The following is a 21,519-nucleotide window of genomic DNA, read 5'->3' as shown; positions in this document are numbered from 1 at the left end:
AGTCAGTCGAGGTAACCTGTGGATCCAAAGAGCAACACAAGACATAAAGGAGAATGCTGGGGTGGGGGATGAATACATCCTGAATTTTAATGAAACGGGTTAAAGAAAAACAGCCCAGAGGCCTGAAAATTGTCCCTGGGCTTGTATCTGTTCCTCCCAAAGGCCATGCCTGCCCAGCCTTGCTTGATAAACAGAAATGTTATTGGCACAAGAAGAAAACCAGCTGTGATTAGCATCTTAAGGGACCCAGGTTCACAAAAGGCCAAAGTGGAGGTTGGAAGCCCAGGCCTTGGAGCACAGTAAAGATCAAAGGAAGAAAAAGGGAAGGCAGGGGCTGCCATCAAACAATAGTGAAAGAGAAACCTTGGTAAAAAGCTCTTTCTTCCCAATGACCTTATTTAGAATGTAGTAATGGAGACTGGCCTTCCCAGGGAGTAGAGATGGAAAGGAAATAAACAGAGGGAATGGCTTGAGTGAAATAAGAACAAAGAGCCCTTTGCTTTCAGGTAGCTCCAGGGCAGAGACTGCAAGCAAGAAGAAATTTCAATAGCAAAGCATCCCTCTCCCACTCCAGTCCTATGTGGACTGGCAGGAAGGAGATGACTACAGAAAAGGAAGGTCTCTCAAGGGCTGTAGATTCCATAAAGTAGTACAGTCCTCTGATCAATCAGGTTCCCAACAGGAAATAGATGGACCCCCCCAGATAACATCCTGTAAGGAGAAGTAATGACAAGATTCTTCATGAAAGGAGTAGTCTAGGAACAGACATATTAGAAACCACCAAGGAGAGAGAAATCACCGGGACCTGGAGACAAAGGCTACCTGAGCACAGGTGTGTCCTCCGGTGACAACTACAATAAAGGGAACTGAGGAAATAATTCCCTGAGCCTGCTGCTCTCTTGCCTCCACCTAATCTTTCCATCTGCTAGCAGAGCTCAGAGGAGGCCAGAGAGAGAGGTTTGAACATCACTTTGAAGTTCATTGGAATTGCTAATGATCAGGTACCTCCCTAGACCTCTAGGATCAGAAGGCATGGGGACAGCACCCACCAGTCTTATTTAAACTCTCTAGTGATACTTTGAGAATCTCATATGGTCCTTAGAGACCAGTCTCCTAGACCACAGAGCCAGGCAGAGAAGGGAAAACATGAACACTCACACTCATTTGCTGAGGCTTTTCCTTAAGCCTTAGGGGAAATCTTAGAAAAGTTGCTGGGTTCTGGTGTATTGGAGTCTTGGACAGGAGGTCAGTATAAGAAACAGGTTGTATGTAGTCTGTGTTCTGTCCATGAACTTCTGGTGACCTCTAACAAGTCCCTTCCATTTCTCTGACCTGTTTCTCACCTATGAGGTTAGATTCCAGGGCAGAAAAAAAAAAGTACTAAAAATGAATGGAAATGAAATCTAAATCTGACATGGCCTTTAGAGTCATGGATTTTTAGTGTAGAGCAGGGTAGCCTCAGGGTTTACAGGACAAGACATATGGTCCAAAGATCAATTGATATCACAGTTATACAATGAGTCTATGGGATTACCATGACCCAAGCTCTGATATATATCCCCTGCCAGGATGCCACATGCTTCTTGCCTAGGGATCTCCCCTTCATGAAACCACACCTATGCTTTCCAAGAGTATATGTTGCCAAGGGACTAACTTTACAACAGAGAATCTCCGTAGAATGGTGTTCTCTTCCTGAGGGGGGAAAGGTCACAATTTAAAGAGAAGACTCTACTTCCAAGAGGAGCTCAAGTTCAGAACAAGCCTGGAGGCCCTCTCATGCAACAGGATCCTCTAAAGCTTCCTGGGAAAAGAGTTAGGATGATGGAATGGGCCCTTGGTTTGTTGCTCCTGACTCAAAGCCTCTACTCTGCTTTGTCTGCTGTGAGGGTGTTTCTTGGTGGGTCCTATTAGCTTTTCCTAGTACAAAAATCATCGGTATCCTGTCCTATCCCCCAGATTTCCCTGTTGTCCATGCCCCTAATTCTACTGCGAGCATCTATGTCTTTCTCTGAGGATGTGCTCTGGCCGCTGGACCTTCACTCTCTGTAGGACAGACCACTGTGCTAGGGAATTAAATGTCCTCAGCAGTTGCCTTCAGCTGATGGCTGGTGCAAGTAGATGTCTAGGAATCCCAACTTCCCCTCTCTGAGGTTCACATTTCCTGTCTTCTCCCCAAGCTCTGCGATGGGGGCTAGGCGGGCTTAATCCTGTTTGTCCAGTTCTGGGTGATACTCTCTTGCTGGGTTCCTTTCTTCCTGGTATTTCATAGAAATACCCTCCCAAATCACTGAATTAACTTCCACCTTGTTTCTGCTTCCTCACTTCCTCCACAAAGCCCTCCTGGTGGGGCACTGCCTGGTAATGGGTAAGGATGCAAAAAGATGCAGTGGGAGGGACACTGTCTGTCCTCTGTCCTCTCTGGGTTCTCTTCCCTTCTGTACTTCCCCTTCCTCAGGGCTCTGCAGTGGGAGCTGCCCAACTTTAGCTAGCAGCTAGCATGTATCTGTCAAGCCTGGAAGATACACAGAATGTATGTGTGTCCTCCTTGTGTGGTGCCCATGCTATACCTTCTGTGTCTCAATAAGGGTAATTCAATCAAGATTGAATGTTTAGACCTTTAGCTTCGATGAGGTACCCAGGCAGTCCCTGTGGAATTACCTGCCTCCTCCCTACCCACTCGCACAAGATGATAGCATTAACATTTCCAATACTTCTAGGAAATGGTTTTTTAGCTCCACAATTCATTGTAATGAGTCAAATCTCTTTTCTCTGAAAAATTGCACCTGTTTTTTTATACCCTTTGCAGTGCCCAGAAGACAGGAGGAAAGATTATAAAGTATGCAAATGATAGTCTCTCCCAGCCCCACCTCTCTAAAGTGATTCTCTCTTGAAGCGGATGTTACTTGTGATGACTGATTTATTGAGTTCTGTCTGATGACAGAGAAAGGGAAAGGGAGTTGGGGGCTGTTTTTTAGTTAGAATTGTGCAAAGAAGCAAACTAAACCTTCTCCTCTGTAGTAGGTGTGAAATGACAAGATGAGAACAAGGAACCAGTGTTGGGGACTGAGATGTTGGTAGGAAGCAAGGGATAGAGGGATATGCAGGCAGTAGGTCTTGGGAGCCAGTTAAGTTTACCACTACATGGAGAATCTGTTAGCCTTATATTGTATCTTGAGTGACAGAACTCCTTGGAGCATTGAGATTCTCATGCATGAAGTAAGGTGTACCATATACCTATGAGTTACTTTCTTTCAATCAAATGGCACAGTGTCCATGCAATTCACAGAATAGTTCATGGAACACCTTCCTCTCTACCTATAGATAAGTCCCTATCCCTTAACATCTGGTACTGAGGAGTCTTTGGCCCAGTTCCAGGAGGGTCTCTTGGTTTTTCACAAGAGAGAATAAGGTGAGCATTGAGGACAAGCCTGGGTTGAATAACCGAACATTGAGATTTGCATGCTAAAAACAGGGCATGCATCATCGTGTGAAGAACTTGTTAAGACATACCATACCCACTCACTTGCAGTTTCTGCTTCAGAAACTCTGGAGCAGTGTCCAAGGATCTGTATTTCTAAGGATCACACTTGGAGATCCATTGATCTATAATAATAATAAAGCCGATTTTATATATTTGTGTTGATTGTTACAGAAAGTCAGATTCTTTGATTTCATATTGTCTCTGGTACAAGTCTGCAGGAAAATATGGTTTTGAGGTTATAGTTGAATAAATCAAGGTTCAAGGAGCTTTATGACCCAAGCCAAGTGATATGATGATATAGTTGAAGAGTGGGGGAATCTCAGGTCTGCTTTCACAAGTCAGCCAATCCTTTAGCTCTCTTCTGATAGAGACAAGAACTGTCTGTCACTCTTGGGACAGGATACCTGGGACTGTGGGTATGTTGAGGGTTCAGCCATGAGGAGAGGAAGAATTTGATTCTGATGTTGCCTTAAATGAATATGCACCTTAGCATATATAAGGGGTCTGTGAGCAGAACAAACGCGGTGTGAGCAACTTAAGGGTCCAGGTTATCAGGGTAGTGTGTGGAGAGAGAGGAAAAAGTGGCAAGATGGTAGGTTCCCAGGCAATCCGAGCATGTGTGGCTTTGTGGGATGTGATAAAAGTCTCTGTTAGTGATGTACTCCAGCTGATTCCTGTCAGTGAACAAAAGCAAACATAATTTCAACATAATTTTAATATATCTTTCATTTGAAATCGGTTATGGTGGAATATTTATACCCCAGAAATCAGTAGGCATGATATATCACAACTTTTTATCACTTAGAGAGTTCATAAAACATTTATCAGCATACCATTGGTTCACATTCTAAAACATTAAAAAAATAAACATAGATTGAAGGCGAGGTGATGCCCTCCCACCCCTGCAGCTGTGTTCATGGGACATCTCCAAGTCCTTCATATCCCCTCTACCATCTACCTATGGTTATTTCTTTCCTGCTCCCCATCTCCTCAGGAAACCTGGGAGTTCCAGGCTCCTGCACCTCCATTTCCCCTCACAGTTGGAGAGCTTCTCCTCTTCCACATGACTCTTCATAAGTCTTCCCTTTGTCTTGACTCTCAAACAGTGCATGCTAAATTAGCTGTTTTTCAAGCTTGCAAAATGTAGATAGAGCATAATGAAGATTCTGGGCTGCTTGTAAATTACCTTGTAGAAGCTCCTTCCCATCGTTGGCTGCCCCATCTTTCTCTATGTGCATGTGAGTAAACAGAATTTTCATCTTTCTAATTACATAAAGTTAGAAGAAGAAAGGGACACAGAATAATATTAGCATTTCCCAGAACAGATAAATAAACCATGAGGCCACTGCTACTCTTCGCATTGCCTTTCTGGTAGACCTGGATCTGAATTGTGTCCTCTAAGGAAAGAATACATCACTTTTGTCCTCTGCAGATAAACAGATCATCTTTGGGCAGATGAAAAGATGGGAAACATCAGCTTTCTAGATTGTCTCTACTGTCACCCCACCATTTACCTCATATGCAGCCCCAGACCTCCATTTATTGAGTCCCTGCTGTATGCCTGGCACTATCCTTTATTTCTTTAGGAGCAATTTTTAGCTTTATAGAGAGCTGGCGTGGCAGATACAGAATTGTGTACCACTTACATACTGTTTCCCCTTTCATCAACACTTCACATTAGTGTAAAATATTGGTTGCAGTTGATGGGCCAACATTGGTCCATTCTTATTAGTTCAAGTTCATAATTGACATTAGGGTTTGCTTTGTGCGTTGTTCAGTTCCTGAAAATGCATATAGTCAAATTATAGTATTTTATAGAATAATTTCCTTTCCCTAAACATACCCCTTGTTCAACCTATTTAAACTTCCTTCCTCCTCTTTTAAGTTTCTGCTAATGACTGAGGTTTTTATAGACTCCATGTTTTTTTTTGTTTTGTTTTGTTTTTCCTGCTTTGGAGTATTATATAGTTAGAACCATATGTAGAATCAACATTCAGTATAGTCTTTGCAGTTCGGCTTCTATCACTTACCAATATGGGTTTAAGTCTCTTCCATGTCTTTTATAACATGCGAGTTCATTTCTTTTTATCACTAAATAATATTCCAGCATGTAGCTATAGCACTCTTTATTTATCTAGTTCCCTTACTGAGGATCTGTTTGGTTGTTTCCATGTCTTTACAATCATAACTAAATCCTCTGTAAACATCTGTGTAGAGTTTTCAATGTAGACATAAGATTACAGTACATTGTGTAAATACCAAAAAAAAAAAAAATGTAATCACTGGATCACGTGGTGAATGGATTCTTAGTCTTGTATGAAAAGTTCCTACTGTGTGTTTTCGCCAGCAATGAATGGGGGAGCATTCCTGATACAAGCATTGGCAAGTATTGGTGGTATTGTGGTACATATTGTGTTATGTATGTAATATCTCACTGTTTAAATTGGCAGCTCCCTAGATCCTTGAGTCTTAGTGCTTAGTGACATGGAGAACACTCTGCTCTAACCTGGCTCTCTTCTCTGTCTCCCCTCTTACTCTTCCCCTTCACAATCAGTGGTCCTAGAACAAAAGACTTCACAAACCAATCCCCAATGAACCTACTACAATGTCTTGCCTCTTTTGGGGTCCCGTCTTCCACAGTTTCCTCTAAGAGAAAGACTTCCTTGATGCCCATGGATGAAACCTTCCTCACTTTGAATTCCCCAGTCACGTCTTAGTACACAGAGCTCTCTATTCCTTGCTTTCTATACCTTGATGTCCTGCTTCTATGCATGATTCATCTCCTTGAACAAATTGCCCCAAATCCTTAAGGATAAAGCTCACTAGCTATAACTCTTTCTTAGTTCCTTCAACTAGGCTGGCACATAGTAGATATTCAACAACTATGTTCTTAATAAATAAATGTATTGTTGGTAGGCACCCTGACACATTTAATCATTAAGGATATTTGACTATAAATAGTTTCTTTTGCTTTGTTTCTAATGATTTTTGCTTTTAGATATATCTGTTTTTTTTATTTTATGCATTTAAAAAATACCCTTTCAACATTTTAAACCAGAATCTCTGTTCCCACTGTTATGGTCTCCAGGCAAACATAATTCAGTAAGTAAGGAGATTTTGATCTGTCTCCTTAGCATAGCAGGCTATTCATCAGTCTTATAAATAAAAAAGATTTTGAACCACAAAACAACATTGAATGGAAACAAAATATACATTTGCCTTTTTCTGAGGCTTTCAGATTCTGTAACTACTGGTAATAGGACTTGATAACCTGAGTCAGAATCCTACTGAATGGCCATCCCCAGGAAGTCCCCCACTCTTTGGTAGTGAGGGTTGGGGGTTAGGGAGCTTTAGCTACTCAGACTCCAGCAGTAGTTACCTCTAAGATGCTTGGAATTCCCCTCAGGACAGTATATCTGTGTTGGTAGAACAGAGTGGACCTTAAAGAGTAGCTATATAATCTTGGAAGTGGTTAACCTCTGTGAGCTCTTCTTCTTTCCTGTAAAGTCAGAATCATAGTAGCACATCAGTGTAACCATAGTAAGATGGAGAACTGTTTGAGGGGAAAGTGAATAAACTAATGGACTAGTATTGAGGACTTCTAAGGATTTTGGGAAAGTTTTAAGTTTAAACTATCCTCACTCTATACCCCACATCTCCATCCCATGCCCACTCAGAATTGTCTCCTACTTAATCCTCCTTCTAGTGGCTTCCACTGAAATTTTTCCTCCTTGGAGAATAGAAAAAAAGGTATCAGTATGGTAACTGCCACATGTTGATGCACATAACTGATTCTGAGCTAATGGATAGGAAACATGTCTGATACCAGCCCAGCCAAGGCTTGGTTTGATCATAGATAGACCAATTCTTGGCCTTTTTGGGGATGTCGCATTACAAAGGAGCTGATCCATGCAAGATGACTTCTTTGCAACCAGGTATTCTCCTCCTTGTGTCCAACTCCTGCCTGAGAGGTTCATAGTAGCTCCAATCATAGCAAGTTGTCCCAACTCTAGAGTTTTGAAAATGTCTCCCCATATCTCTGTTCATCTGTCCCTGCAAGGGTAGGATCCCCTTATTGCTTTTCTAAATTATCTTATTTCTTAAAAGTTTCTTCCACCAGTCAGCTAACAACTTCTTCAATTAACCCCGACTATGAATACTCAAAAGATTTCTAGCTCCTAGGTGGAGCCCTTTGAATAGAAGTATGTGAACCCAGAGTTAACAGGTCCCCAACTTTTCTATATTCCATTATTCAGTGGTCATATGGCCAGTTTTCATGAACCTCCATTTGCTCATTTGTAACAAGAACTAAGGGCACCATTTTGTCTCTTGAGGTCACTGAGAGCATTCATTTATATATTCACCAATCCTCAATGAGTGCCTCTTGTGTGCTAATCCCCTTTAGGGATTCAAGGGATAGAACAACAATCAAGGTAGCTAATGCACCTATCTCAAGAAACTTGAGCAAATGAGTTCATAAAGTGAGGAGCACTGTAAATGTCCAAAGGAAATGCCAGTTGTCCTCATTAACCCTAGAAGGACTTAGAATGTTCATACCTCTCTATTCTACTGACTATGATCTCCATATATCTGCTCTGGAGTATGATGTAATTGTTGGGGATAAAGTATGCAGTAGATTCATAATGATCCAGGTAGCAGACTGGGCATCCTTCCTTCCCAGCAGACACAATCAAGATGTTCGTTAGTATGTGTATATTAGCATGTCAGAATTGACTTTAAGTAATTGCAAAGGGTTATCCAGCCTTTTCTGATGGACCATTTAAAGTGATTTAACTTGGTGTTATTTGAACCAATCATGCTATCGACTAAAGCTAGTACATCTTGTTTACGTCTAGATTGTGTTTGAAAAGGCACCTTCAGTAACATGATTTTTAGTTATTGATGACCTCTTTTCTAATGATTCAGTCCTCAGTTTAGTGATGTCATTGATAACAATACATCACCAACAACCTGTCTGTACCAGTGCTCCAAAAGACAAACATAAAGTAGTTTGTATCCATGGTTAACAGGTAAACTTGGTGTTTTTAAAAAAGCATGTAAATGGAGCATATTCATTCAGACTCCATGACTTTATGTGCAGGGTATACTTAGGTCACCCATTCTTGTTTTGTCCCGTGGAACAGGCATTTCCATTTCCAAATTAATGATGAAATCACTAAGAATAGGAAGCAGGTGACATACCTGCTCAGATGATGATGAAAGCACAATCAAAATAGGAAGCAGAAAAGGGGTCCTTTTTCAGATCTGTCACCTCTTGGCATCTCTACTTCCTCGTGAATAGATAGCATGAGAAATGGCATGGTACCTGGTATGCAGTAGCTGATTGGAGGCGACTCTAAGGGAGAAAAGTACTGACTCCTTACCTCATAGCTTCTCATCTACCACTGCCTGCTTTTTGCCCTTTCTACAGATGACCACTCCCGTGTGAGACTGTTGGTGCTGGATGGAGATCCTCACTCAGACTACATCAATGCCAACTATATTGATGTGAGTATCTTGATGGAGCTAAGCAGCTATGAGCTAGAGTTGACTGTCTAGGCTCAAGATCTAACTTACAGGCTGTCTTTAAGCTGTCCACTAGAAGGTAGTCAAAACATGTCTAAAGTGGGATATCTCTCCCTTAGTTCATATGATACAAGTTGATTATCCACCCATAGCTACATCTGCTTTCAGGGCAGACTGGAGTTGTCTCCTCTCTGGAGCTGCAAGGTAAATGCTGCTTACGTATTCATCCCGTGTATTAATTGCATGCCTCTGTCTATGAAGTCATTCATTTAAAGGTACGAACACTGATGCAACAAATGTTCGAAGGTCTCATCATGTGCTCAATATTATGAAGCCTGTAAAGCTAAAAATGTCAGGGTGTCTACCTTCCAAAACACCAGAAGAGAGATACGCTATGCACATCCATGGTAAACTAGGCTAAACTAGAATGTGATTATTATAGGTTCAGATAAAATAGTGTCAGGATTCAGAGTTGGGGAATTATCACATTTCTATCAGGAATGCAGAAAATGATATGAGCCAAAGCTTCAAGTGTAAGTAAACTTCACAATCAAAGGGAGGGATGATGGACCTTTGGTTAGAGAACTGTTCTTGCCAAGAGGAAGGCACCTGGAAAGAAATAAGCATCGTCTTTGGCTGAGGATAGTAGAGACTAAACACTGGGAATACTGGAAAATGAGGTAGGCATGCGATCCTTGATGACTTAGGACGTTGAACTCTGAAAGCAAGAGAAAGCTGCTTTTCAAGGAAATGTTTGTAGATGTTTGACCATGGGGAATCCCATTGATTACCAAGCTTTATAATTTATCTGCTACTGGAGGAAAGGTAGATCAGAGAGAGGAGAGCCTCTCTTCTCTCTGGAACTAACAACCAAGTAGGAGAGAGGCTGTCCCCAAATTCCAAACACTACTGAGAAAGAGACTCAGATCAAACAGGAGCTAAGAAGCGTGAGCACAGAAGTGGTCTACAAAAGAACAATGGCCACTTTTACCAGGTAGACATCCCAGCATTACTGATCCAAGCTCACATCTCCAAGTCTCATGTCAGAGTCCAGAGATCTTGAAAAATGACTTAAGAGATTCCCACTGATCCCTCAGACTCTCAAATATATTTATAGAGCAACTATGAAGTATAGTCACATATCTTGTGAATTTTCTTATAACATAGCCTCAGCTAGATAGTTCATTAGTTCAACAAGTATTTCATGAGCCTTGAACCTGATAGTACCCCACACTTTACATAGAGTGAACACTCAGCCAGCAGAGGCCAATCCAGCTTAGATTAGTTCAGTTCCTTTCTTTTCTCCTTTATCTTGATTATGGCTAAGTAGACAAGTCAGACCTAAGGGTGACCACCCACATAGAGCCATGCATGCTAGAGTTGCTAGAGCTTTCTGGCCTTCATGTGTAAAGGGAAATACCCAGCAAAATCACATTCCTAAAAGTACTCTCAGTCATCTGGGGGTTTTCTGTCTTTCATCTCCTTGAGCCTCTCTACTCTCTTTTGCTTTATAAACGGTAGTGATTATGCACTTGTGATCAGGGGCATAGTGTTCAGAGAAGGAGGAAAGCTTTCTCAATAGAGAGACTGAAAAAGACACCCAGAGATGACTGGAAGAGGGAAGCCAGGAAGCCTCTTCTCTATTCCTTCATGACCACAGTCTGTCTACACCTCCAGCTTCCATCAGTTTGAGTTCCAGCTCCTTCCAGACATCCTCAGATCCTGGACTCTTGTGATTTCTGTCTTCCATTGTTCCTCTAGGGGTTCTAGGGACTGCTTATCTTAAGGTTGACCCGTGATTCCTCTCTGCCATCATACTCCCCTAGAACCTGTAAAACCAGTTCTCCATGTTGCATTCCCTCTGTCCGAAATGCCCATGGTACTTTCCTCTTCCCTACTGGGTCCTGCCTAACAAAGGACCTACTGTGTGATCAAGACCTTGTGCTAGAGCTTCATCAGAGATAAAAAAAAAAAAAAAGAGTAGTCTCTGTCTCTGTCACCCTTCAGATGATTCTAAAATGAGGAATTCAATTGTAATCAGCTTGTCTCCGGCAAGAATGTGTTGTTCCAAGCTTTCCTCTCTAATAATTTCACAAATACCAAGGCGACCTTCCACTCTGTCCTAGAAATACAGACATTCCAGATAAGGATTCTGTTTGGTAAGAGGGGTCAGATAAGGAAAGAGACCTTCCCAGAACAGACCTGTCATACTGAAGCCTCAAGAGGGAGTCTGATGAAAAGCTTCTTGAAAGAGATGACTTCTCAGTCCTGCCTCAGAAAGTGACAAAAAAAAAAAAAAACCAGATATGCAAGAAAGTATTATAGTAACCTAAGAATTAGTGACCGATTCTCATGGATCAGTATGTCACCCTAAGCAGTAATTCAACCTCACTGGATAACTCTAAGTACTCATTGCCAGATGAGGAAGCTGGGTCTCTCAGGTTATGTTACATATCCAGAATCACAGCCAAAGGTGGTAAGAAAAGAAACAACAGTTTAAATCATGAGTGCCAAACTGTTGTTTCTTCTAATAATAATATCAGCGACAATGGTGGTAGCCTATTAATGAGTCACTCCTGGCCCTATCATGTGTACTTTAAGTGAACCAACTTATTAAGACTTCTTAGTAACACTTCACTTGGTTCTTATCATTCACACTTAGCAGATGGGGAAACAGACAGAGAAATTGAAAAGTTGGTCTAAAGTCATATAGCTGGACAGAACCTGAGTATGAACCATAGCTGAGTGTCCCAACCCAGTGCTCAGTCTTCTGGTTCCACATTTACCCCTGACATCATCCCATAGCCTGCATTTAGTGAACACTCAGTTAGCACATGTTGATACAGGTTTGATTGGTTCCTTTCTTTTTTCCCACCTTGAATATGATCACATCATATTACAGTTCTAAGGATATAGCACATGCAGAGTCTCATGTACCCAAGTTGCCATATCTATCTAGCATTTAATATCTAAATGGAAACTCCACAAACATGCTTTTTTCCTAGATACTTATTCAATTTACAGTACAGGAAACGACTGACCACATGTAGAACAGAGAAATTTTCATGTCGTGTAGGCAACAAATGAAATTGCTTTAAATGCAAGCAATTCTATAGTACCAGTCCTAATCAGGTCTGTGATTTCTGTCCTGTTATATCATTATGAAGTATTTTTGCTAGCCTTTAAAGACAGGAAACCAGGGATTGAAGTTAAGAGCGCTGCCCTAGGTCACACAGCTAGACTTTAATTCTCTGCACAGCAAGAACACAGCACAGCCCCCTCCCTCGCTTTATAAGAAGTAGACTGTACAGACAGGCTAAATGTCTCTACCACATGCTGTCCTAATAGGCAGTGTCAGGCCCCGAGCTGTGTCTCAGTGGTTAGCATCATGGACTAATGAGACATAGTCATGAAGCCCATCCTTGTTGGGCCTGTTGAATACAGGCCATTCTGATGACTAGCTTTGTGACTGTGAGTAAAGAAAACATTTATTCATTCTGATAGCTGCATGATGTAATAAAAAAAATGCCAGCCCGCAAGTATGTGGTAACTACTATAAAGTACTTATCAGGGTTCCAAGAGGAAATAAGCTGGCTCACATGTACCAACCAGGGAACGTTTAATAAGAGCCTGAATAGTATTAAATCAGATTATCCAACTGGATTGTGTGGGGCATCCTTAAGGCTACAGATGGCAGAGATCTCAGAAGTTCTGTGGCTAGATAAGAGAGTGGTTATAATTGGAATAGAACTGTAAGGATACTGTAAGGATTGGGCTGTATTGCTCTTGCCAAGGAGAAGCCAGCCCTTGCTGATGTGCCAAAGAAAAAACCAAAAGGCTGTGTGCCCCAGCCTCCCACTCACCTATAAGCTTTTGCTTCCTCTCCTGGTTAGAAAATGCCCCATAGAACCCAGAAGACATGAGAACCTGCATTAATATAGCCATTTGACTAAATTGCTTTGACTCCCAGCATGTCAAATGTATACATCTGCCCAGGAGCTATCTGGACTCACTAATGAAACACACACACACACACACACACACACACACACACACACACGCACGCACGCACGCACACACACACACACACACACACACACACACACACACGTCACTTAATTTTTGATATGCCATGACTAGCTTAAAGGCTGGGCCCTCTCAAACCTTCCTCTGCTACCCCAGGCTCAATCCCGAATTCTCACATGGATGATTGGCTTTATCTCCTGCAGCTTTTATGTCCCATCCTCCCCACTCCAACCCTGCCCCAAGTCATAGTGATTCTCCCCTTCTCCCAGTTCCTAGCCCTGACAAATCTAAAGGTCCTGCCTTAGTCTGGCTATTATCTCTTTATTGATCGATTGAAAGCCAATTGGGGACAAGGACCTTCAGCATTTGGAAACACTGATTCCTGATGTTGGGGCCCAGATTAATTCAAAGCATTGAAAACAGTCTACAACATGGTGACTTCCTGTGGCACAGAGAAGAGTGTGGAAAGGACAATGGGGAAAGCATGGGAACAAAAAGACATAGAATACAAGTAACCTCTTATGCTGTTACCAATATGGAGCAGAAAAAGGGAAATCTCATTAACTGTGAGCCTACCTGAAATTCTAGTAGAACTATATTCCTGTAGTCTCCTGGGGATTCCTGATAACCAACAAATAGAGTCAAGGTGCTGGAGGGGGCGGTATAAGCTATCTAGTCTTTGCTGCTTTACTCTGGTCTCCACAGCCCAAAGACAAGAGCTGGCTGTTTGAACGAGAGTCCCCTCTCCACAATTGAATCTTGACAATTTATTAAAATGACTCTTTTTGTATAATGAGCTGGATGAGGCCAACCCTGACAGAGGCTCTGGAGGCCGTGGCATGCTGCTGTCTGAAATCAGCCCACTGGCATGTCTGTTTGCATACCAGAAAATGTATTGGCCACTTGATTCTGTTATAAATTACAAGCCTGGAAATAAATATCATAGCTGGGTCCACAGTAAGTAACAGATGCAGGAGTTCAGAGTGAGATAAATGTGTTTTGGATGCAAACCTCCTTCTGATTGTTCACAGACAGATGGAAGCAGGCCCAGTGCTGGTTTGCAGTCACTCTGTGTGCTGTGTAGGTGGGACTTAAATGAACTGAAAGTTCTTTTAAGGTTAGGAAGTTTTCTGCACTCACTCTTGGCAAACCTCCAGAGGAGACCCATTTGAGCAATACATTTCCTTTTATCTCCTTTGCTGAAGAATCCTGTGGTTTGAATTTTTCCCCTCTGGGGACTTTGTGGGTTTCTGGAGTCCAGAGATGGTCTTTTTGCTTAGATGCAACATGAGGACAGGCACGAGGCACACATACTTTCAGGGGGGGCAGGGGAGGGGGTAACTGGGTTGGCAGCCAAGACAAACATTTCAGTGCTTGAGAACATAGCCTGGAGCAAGCCAGGCTGAGCCCTGCCCTGTACAGTTGAACAACCAGAAGATGGGAGGAGATAGACAAGGTTATAAATGCAAGGGTATAAATGAATAAGCCATCTGGTGATTCATGATTCATACTAGAGAGATGGCTCAGCTAGTAAAGCGCTTGCCATGAGAACCTGAGGTTAATCCCTAGCATTCACATAAAAAAACATGTTTGCCAACACTGCTATAATCCCAGCACTAGGGATGGGGTGTCTTAGTCAGGGTTTCTATTCCTGCACAAGCATCATGACCAAGAGGCAAGCTGGGGAGGAAAGGGTTTATTCAGCTTACACTTCTTCAGAGCTGTTCATCACAAAAGGAAGTCAGGACTGGAACTCAAGCAGGTCAGGAAGCAGGAGCTGATGCAGAGGCCATGGAGGGATGTTTCTAACTGGCTTGCTTCCCCTGGCTTGCTCAGCCTGCTCTCTTATAGAACCCAAGAATACAGCCTAGAGATGGCATCAGCCACAAGGGGCCCTCCCCCTTGATCACTAATTGAGAAAATTCCCAACAGTTGGATCTCATGGAGGCACTTCCCCAACTGAAACTCCTTTCTCTGTGATAACTCCAGCCTGTGTCAAGTTGACACACAAAACCAGCCAGTACAGTAGGGGGTTGGTGTAGATATGGTAGGTTCCACGGAGATTCCTGGCCAGTGTAACCAAGTCAGCAATCTCCATGTTCACTGAGAAGAGTGATTGTTGTAAACCTCTGACATCAACCTCTAGCCTGTGGCCTCTGTACACTTTCATGTGCATCCGCATGTGCTTCCACACACTTGTGCACACACATACAAACACATGCATTCACAAAAAGGAAGCATGAAAAACAAACTGGGAGTAGGGGAGAGAAGCAAACATATCAGATGAATGCTGCCTCAGATAGTGACTGGAAGTGAAGCAAAAGTCCAAGAGTAAGAGAGAGAGAGAGAGAGAGAGAGAACACCTCATTACACAGGAAAAGGCAAAGTGGACTGATGCTAAGTCTTCTAGACAAATGTCCCTACTGTTTCTGAAGAGGAGCTGTAAATGGGGTTAGGCAGATAGTTAAAGGCTCAAAATGGAAATTCAGGAATGTGGAGAGGCCCAAACTGGAAGTTAATTAAACCATCACTTCCTCAGAGAAACCAAGATTCAAATCTAGGCAACTGAGTTGGTCTATGGTAAATACAACCCACATATTGTGTCTTTCTGGTTGGTTTGTCATAGCTTGATTATTTGCTATTTGCTCTGAGCCTATATAGGCTCTTGGAGAATGGTTTCTATTTCTATAGAAGTCAGTTGTGTCAACTGATTGTCCTCATCAAGTATATGGGACCACGTGCAGTAATCATGGTATATGGTTAATCTAATCGTGTAAGTTAGGCTTTTTCATTGCTGTAACAAAGTATCTGAGTAAGGAAATTTAAGTGAGGAAGTATTTATTTTGGCTCACAGTTTCAAAGGTGTCAATCAGTCTGCCTTAACAAGAGGGTGTGGCAGAGCACAACAGTTCATATCACAGCCAAGAAGCAGAGAAAGTAAGTTATAGGAACACAACAGGATAGAACAAGATGGAGTCCCCAAGATCACTCTCCAAGTTCTACCAACTAGGCCTAGCCTCCTACTTACCCCTTTCTCCCAAAAATATGATTACATTATAAATCTATCAGAAGTCACTCCAAAATCTCTAGGGAAATTCTGACTTGCTTCTTTCTGGAAGATTTGAGACACCTCACCTCATGTTCTCTAACATAATTTTACAATGTTTAAACTAAAATAGCTATTCACCAAACTTTGATTTCTAGAGACAATTAACTGTAAGTGTAAAGTATATTCCATAACTGTCAACAACAATACATTCTAAGACTGTCCTGTAAAGTGCCTGCCACATGATCATTAGGATTAAATTCAGACCCCTAGGATGCATGTAAAACCTGGGTGCATAGTGGCTATCTATAATCCTAGCACTGGGTTAGGGGAAGAAAGTTGATAGGAGGATGCCTCAACCTAACTGGACAGAGAACTTAAGTGATTCACTAAAATCCAGGTTTATTCAGAGACCCTGACTCCAAAAATTAGGCTGGAGAGCTATGAAGTCACCCAGTATCTTCTATGCATGTATACATATATTCACAATTCATTCAAATGTGTACACACATGTGCATACACACATTATAACCCATTAAAATTTAACTGTGTATATCTATCCATACCCATCCATCTAGTCACTAAATGCTAATCATGTTTGATGATCTATACTAAACTTAAGCTTTTCTTCAATGTAATACACTAGAGACACTATTCCTCTGTAACAAAGGAGGCCCCCCATCTGTTCCACTCCCAATGAAAAGACAGTATCATCTATAACCTCTTCCCTCATGATTAGGATGCTATGAAGCACTGAGTTAGCTCCATGCCAGAGCACATCAGGGCTTAGGGGAGCACTCTGAAATAGCTAGGGAAATCACAAACTGGTCTTTAGATTAGTTCTTGGCTGTCTGATCTCACACTTCCACATTGTCATCTCTGTACCCAGAACTCCCTAGCACCAGACAGAAGCAATGTGACATCCTTCCTAATCTCTCTCTCTCTCTCTCTCTCTCTCTCTCTCTCTCTCTCTCTCTCTCTCTCTCTCTCTCTCTCTCATTATTAACACTGTGCAGTCAGAAAAGAACTGTTTCCAATCCAGGTGCCCATGGTAGGCCTAGTAGTGGATCTGTATATGATTGTGGCTCAGAAAAGGCTTGTTGATGTTGCTGTGCACCATAAACCTGGAATGCCTTCCCACTTGTATTTTTGGGTTACATAAGCATAAGAATTGCCTATGGCAAACCTGTTGGGCCCCTCATAGGTTGTCACAATAACAGCCAAAGTTAACTGTCTTCATGCTCTACATATATGGTCTTACATGGTCTTTAACACTCCTCTGAGACGCCATCTTCACTTTGCCTATGAGAATACCAGGTATCTGGGAGGAGATATGTATTAATATCATGTTGTTTTCAAGCTTTGAATGGAAACCCTTCAATGTGTTTTTCTCCTATTATCCAGGGGTACCACCGACCCCGGCACTACATTGCAACCCAAGGTAAGTGACTTGGAATGACTCTTGGGTCACTCTTGATATCCTTGAGGATATCAAGGCAGGGGGATTTAAAAATAAAATCAAAGTAAGCCTTGCTATCCATTCTTTCTCTCTGTGTTTTCACAAACATCTTTCTCTGCTGGTGGCCTGGCTTCCCCTAAAGAAAGGGGGTGAACTTTTGCAGACAGAGAAGCCAGAGAGACAGGTCAGCTTGGCCTCCAGAAGTCCTTGAGGAGTGAGGATATGACAATTCCAGCTTAGAATGACAAGAGAAAGAGCTGTCACTAGGAAATATCAGTAAGAGATAAGAGACCATGCATGGGATGATCATAAGATAAAAGCCTCAATGGACCACTCAGCAGATGTAGCCAGTGCTTGTCTACAAAATAGATGCAGCCAGTTGCCCTAGGATGCAGTGTGGCAGTATGCTATCAGAAGGCTTAAAATTGATGATGCCTTTTAAAGCCTCCACGGGAGAAACCCTGCAGATAATTACACATGTGGACCTTGACATATATAAAAAGCATTCTTCACAATGTTATCGTGTCATCTGTAATAGGAAAAAGTGGGAAAATCTTAAATGCCCAATAATAGATAGGTTGGTTAAATAACATACAGTGTCTCTATGTTGTAGAAAACTTTGTAACTATGAAAAATATCATTTTTGAGGACATGAAAAAAAACTCTTATGATAGACCTGGTACTTATTTCAGCAAATACATTTGTACACACAAAAACACAGAAAAAAAATACTATTCAAGTTTTCTTTCAAATGCATAAATTGCTTTTGTAATTTTAAAAATTATGAAGACCCAGGATATTAAGAGTTATTTCCTAGAAAATTGCTTTGAACTGTCAGATCCTATCTTCTACTCCTTGCTTGTCTGTTCTTTTTCCTTTTTTCTTTCTTTTATTATTATTATTTTTAGCTTTCTATGTTTTAATCCTTCCTTTTCTGGTCAAGCTTCAGAAGAATGTCTCTAGCATTGGTCAAACTGAAAGCATTGCACCCTCTTGCTTTGGGCAGCTCCACCCACCCTACCCTAACTCCCTTGCTAGCTCTCCTTGAGATCCAGCTGTCCCCTGAGCACAATATACACTATAGTCCAGAAAAAGTGCTGAATCAGAGAAAAGTGGAGCTAGGTGAGGGTGAGGGTGAGGGTGAGGGTGAGGGTGAGGGTGAGGGTGAGGGTGAGGATGGAGAGCGTGCTGCAGACCACAAGCACGTGGATTTTCTTATCTCTGCTGTGAGCCGATGTGTCCAAAGACTCATCTCCAGGCTCTGTCTCACCTACTTGGTATCCCACTGAGGCTCCCCTGGCCTCACTCTTACCCACCTGTATAGAACCGTGATTAAACAGCCAAGAGAGACAAACCTTTCAGCAACCACATTATATCTGCAGTCTCTAACCCCATCACCCTTTCTGTTACCAGGTCCAATGCAAGAGACCGTGAAGGACTTTTGGAGAATGATCTGGCAGGAGAACTCTGCCAGCATCGTCATGGTCACAAACCTTGTGGAAGTGGGCAGGGTAAGCCTCCCCCTTCAGTCATGTGGGCAGAGGGAGGAGAAGACAAATTCTGGGGCACCTGTTGCTTGCATTGTGCCACCAGCTTCCAGAGAGTCACCACACCCTTACAGCAGCCTACAGGGATGGGGTACCAGTCCTTCTACCTCACATCTGAGCTGCGTTCCATTCTGTCAGCTCTCCCATCCCATCTCTATCCGTTCTCCATTGACAATGTCATCTCATATATTTTGAGAAAATGAAAGCCATCAGATGTGAACTCTCTTGCCAACATATTACAGATGTATACTCTTATTTATATCAGCAACCATCTTCACATCCTTCCCTTCTAGTATCAGGTCTAGCCAAGAGAAAGAGCTGTTTTTGTTGACCCCAAAAGGTTGAATATTGGCCATTTTTATGACAAAGTACAATATGACAAACACTAAGTACCTGCCTTTGATAGACCACCCCTTGGAAGATGCTTTCTGAGAAGTCTCTGCAAATCTTCGTTTGCCTACAGGATCTCCTCATCTGTTAGCCCAACATTCCTTATCCATTAAAGAACCTGGTCTTGCCTGAAAGATGAGAATGAACTTGTACTCTAGCAAAGACACCAGAGGGGCAGGACAGGAAAGCAACCAAAAGTCCCCGAGAAGCAAGTGACATGTTCAGCTTTGAAAGGAGGAGGGAGGGACCTATAACTAAGATGTGTCATTGAAGAGAAGGAGCCAGGCAGGGCAGATCAGACATATTAATAGCATCAGGTGCAACCCACCAAGGCTCAGAGATTTTCACATATTCCCTTTTCACTTGAAAAAATAATACTGTTCCTTACCGCTGAATTATTTCCTTCAGCCTAGGAATATGCTCATAAGGACAAAAACCACCAGCACATGAGTCACAAAACAAAAACAGAGGTCATCAAACAGTCAACAGGGTGGTAGGGATTGGGAGGGCAGATTGATGGGGATGAGGGGAAGATGGGAGAGGAAGAGAGTAATCTGAATAAATTATATTTCTTACAAAATTGTCAGAAAAAAAACCCACAAAAATGATAAGACTATAAAATAAGTTAGAACCTTTAGAAAGCCAAACAAAAGTGCCTGCCTTGTTCCCACTTTTCTGCTGAGCCTCAAGGACTTACACGATGCTCTGTGTCTCCACTGGCTTCTCCTCCACCCTCCTCAACATCATCAGTCTCTTCCTTCCACCAGTCAACATGGCTCCCTTCCTGTTGACAAACTAGGCCTCCACATCTCTCTCTCTCCATGTATCGTCTCTCAACAGCCTGTTCTTCCTCTCCTGCCTATGAACCCTCACTGTTCTTCAGGGCTCAGGCCTCTGTCTCCCTCTCTGTTCTATCTTGGTCCTAAGTTGTCCTTAGCAAGAGCTTGGAAACGGGCTACTATTTCCAGTTTTGCTCTTGTTCCTTTGATTAACTATGGGCTGTGGGTGGATGGGCGGGCTGCACAGTTGAAAGGCTGATGTACAAATATCTAGACTCAAAGGGCTCCCATAGTGTATATAAACCATAACAAGAGTGGACAGGTAAGTTCTTATGGCTAGTCTATAGGGATAAAGTGTGCTGGCCACAGTGGTGGGGCAGAAGAAGCTATTCATTCTGTCATACTGTATTGAAAGAGTGTGGAGATCACATTGCTAATCGTGGGTCAGGGGTAAGTGAGTGAGTATCCTTGAACATTCACCGTCTGACCTATTTCCCAGTTTTACAGATAAGGCATAGATGGAAAAGGGTGGATACTTGAATCAATCATTATAATCGCACTTTTGACTCTTATTTTAATACTTGAAACCCTGCTGATCAGACAGTCCCCACTATTCAGACTGCCCCCCCACTATTCAGACTATCCCCCACTATTTAGACTGCCCCCCACTGTTCAGACTATCCCCTACTGTTCAGACTGCCCCCCACTGTTCAGACTGCCCCCCACTGTTCAGACTCCCCCCCCCCACTGTTCAGACTGCCCCCCCCCACTTCCAGCTGCTCTGACTCTTCAGCTGCTTCCCCAGGGAATAAGCCTTAGGCTACAACTCTAGTAGATAACAGAATTTATCTATGCCCAGAATTTGAGCATTCCAGTCTGGCACACAGCACATTCCACATTTTGAAATGAATTCTCCTGGTGCTGGACTGTGAATGGAAATTGGGCAACTTGGGAGAAAGAGCAGTTTCATCATGGAACTCCTGCTAGTGGCCAACACACACACACACACACACACACACACACACACAGAGAGAGAGTTATATTTATGGCACAGCAATCACAAGGCAGTGTTCCTGGTTATGAGTCAGACAGTCTGGGTTAGCTCCTTACTCCATTCCTTGCCAGCTGTTGACTTGGAACAATTTTCTCGGCTTCCCCATGTTTAAGTCCTCACCTGTAGAATGTGGGGGAACATATTTTCTAAGATTGTGGTGACATATAATTAACACCACGTAATGCAAATAAGTCATAGACCATTTAATAGG

General features: G+C 42.4%; 1 protein-coding gene across 1 annotated transcript in view; it reads left to right on the top strand.

The window, feature by feature from the left end:
- The window catches only part of Ptprt (protein tyrosine phosphatase receptor type T), a 1,128,608-nt gene that overhangs the window by 1,073,346 nt on the left and 33,743 nt on the right, over nt 1–21,519 (top strand). Inside the window, exons 18-20 of the mRNA XM_052184183.1 lie at nt 8,913–8,989; nt 17,484–17,520; nt 18,952–19,049. Coding sequence (XP_052040143.1) covers nt 8,913–8,989; nt 17,484–17,520; nt 18,952–19,049 — 212 coding nt within the window. The remainder of the gene's footprint in view (nt 1–8,912; nt 8,990–17,483; nt 17,521–18,951; nt 19,050–21,519) is intronic.

This window comes from Apodemus sylvaticus, chromosome 5, assembly GCF_947179515.1.
Source record: "Apodemus sylvaticus chromosome 5, mApoSyl1.1, whole genome shotgun sequence".
Classification (NCBI taxonomy): domain Eukaryota; kingdom Metazoa; phylum Chordata; class Mammalia; order Rodentia; family Muridae; genus Apodemus; species Apodemus sylvaticus.
The sequence above is the reverse complement of the archived record's forward strand: the minus strand, read 5'-3'. Positions and strand labels throughout refer to the sequence as shown.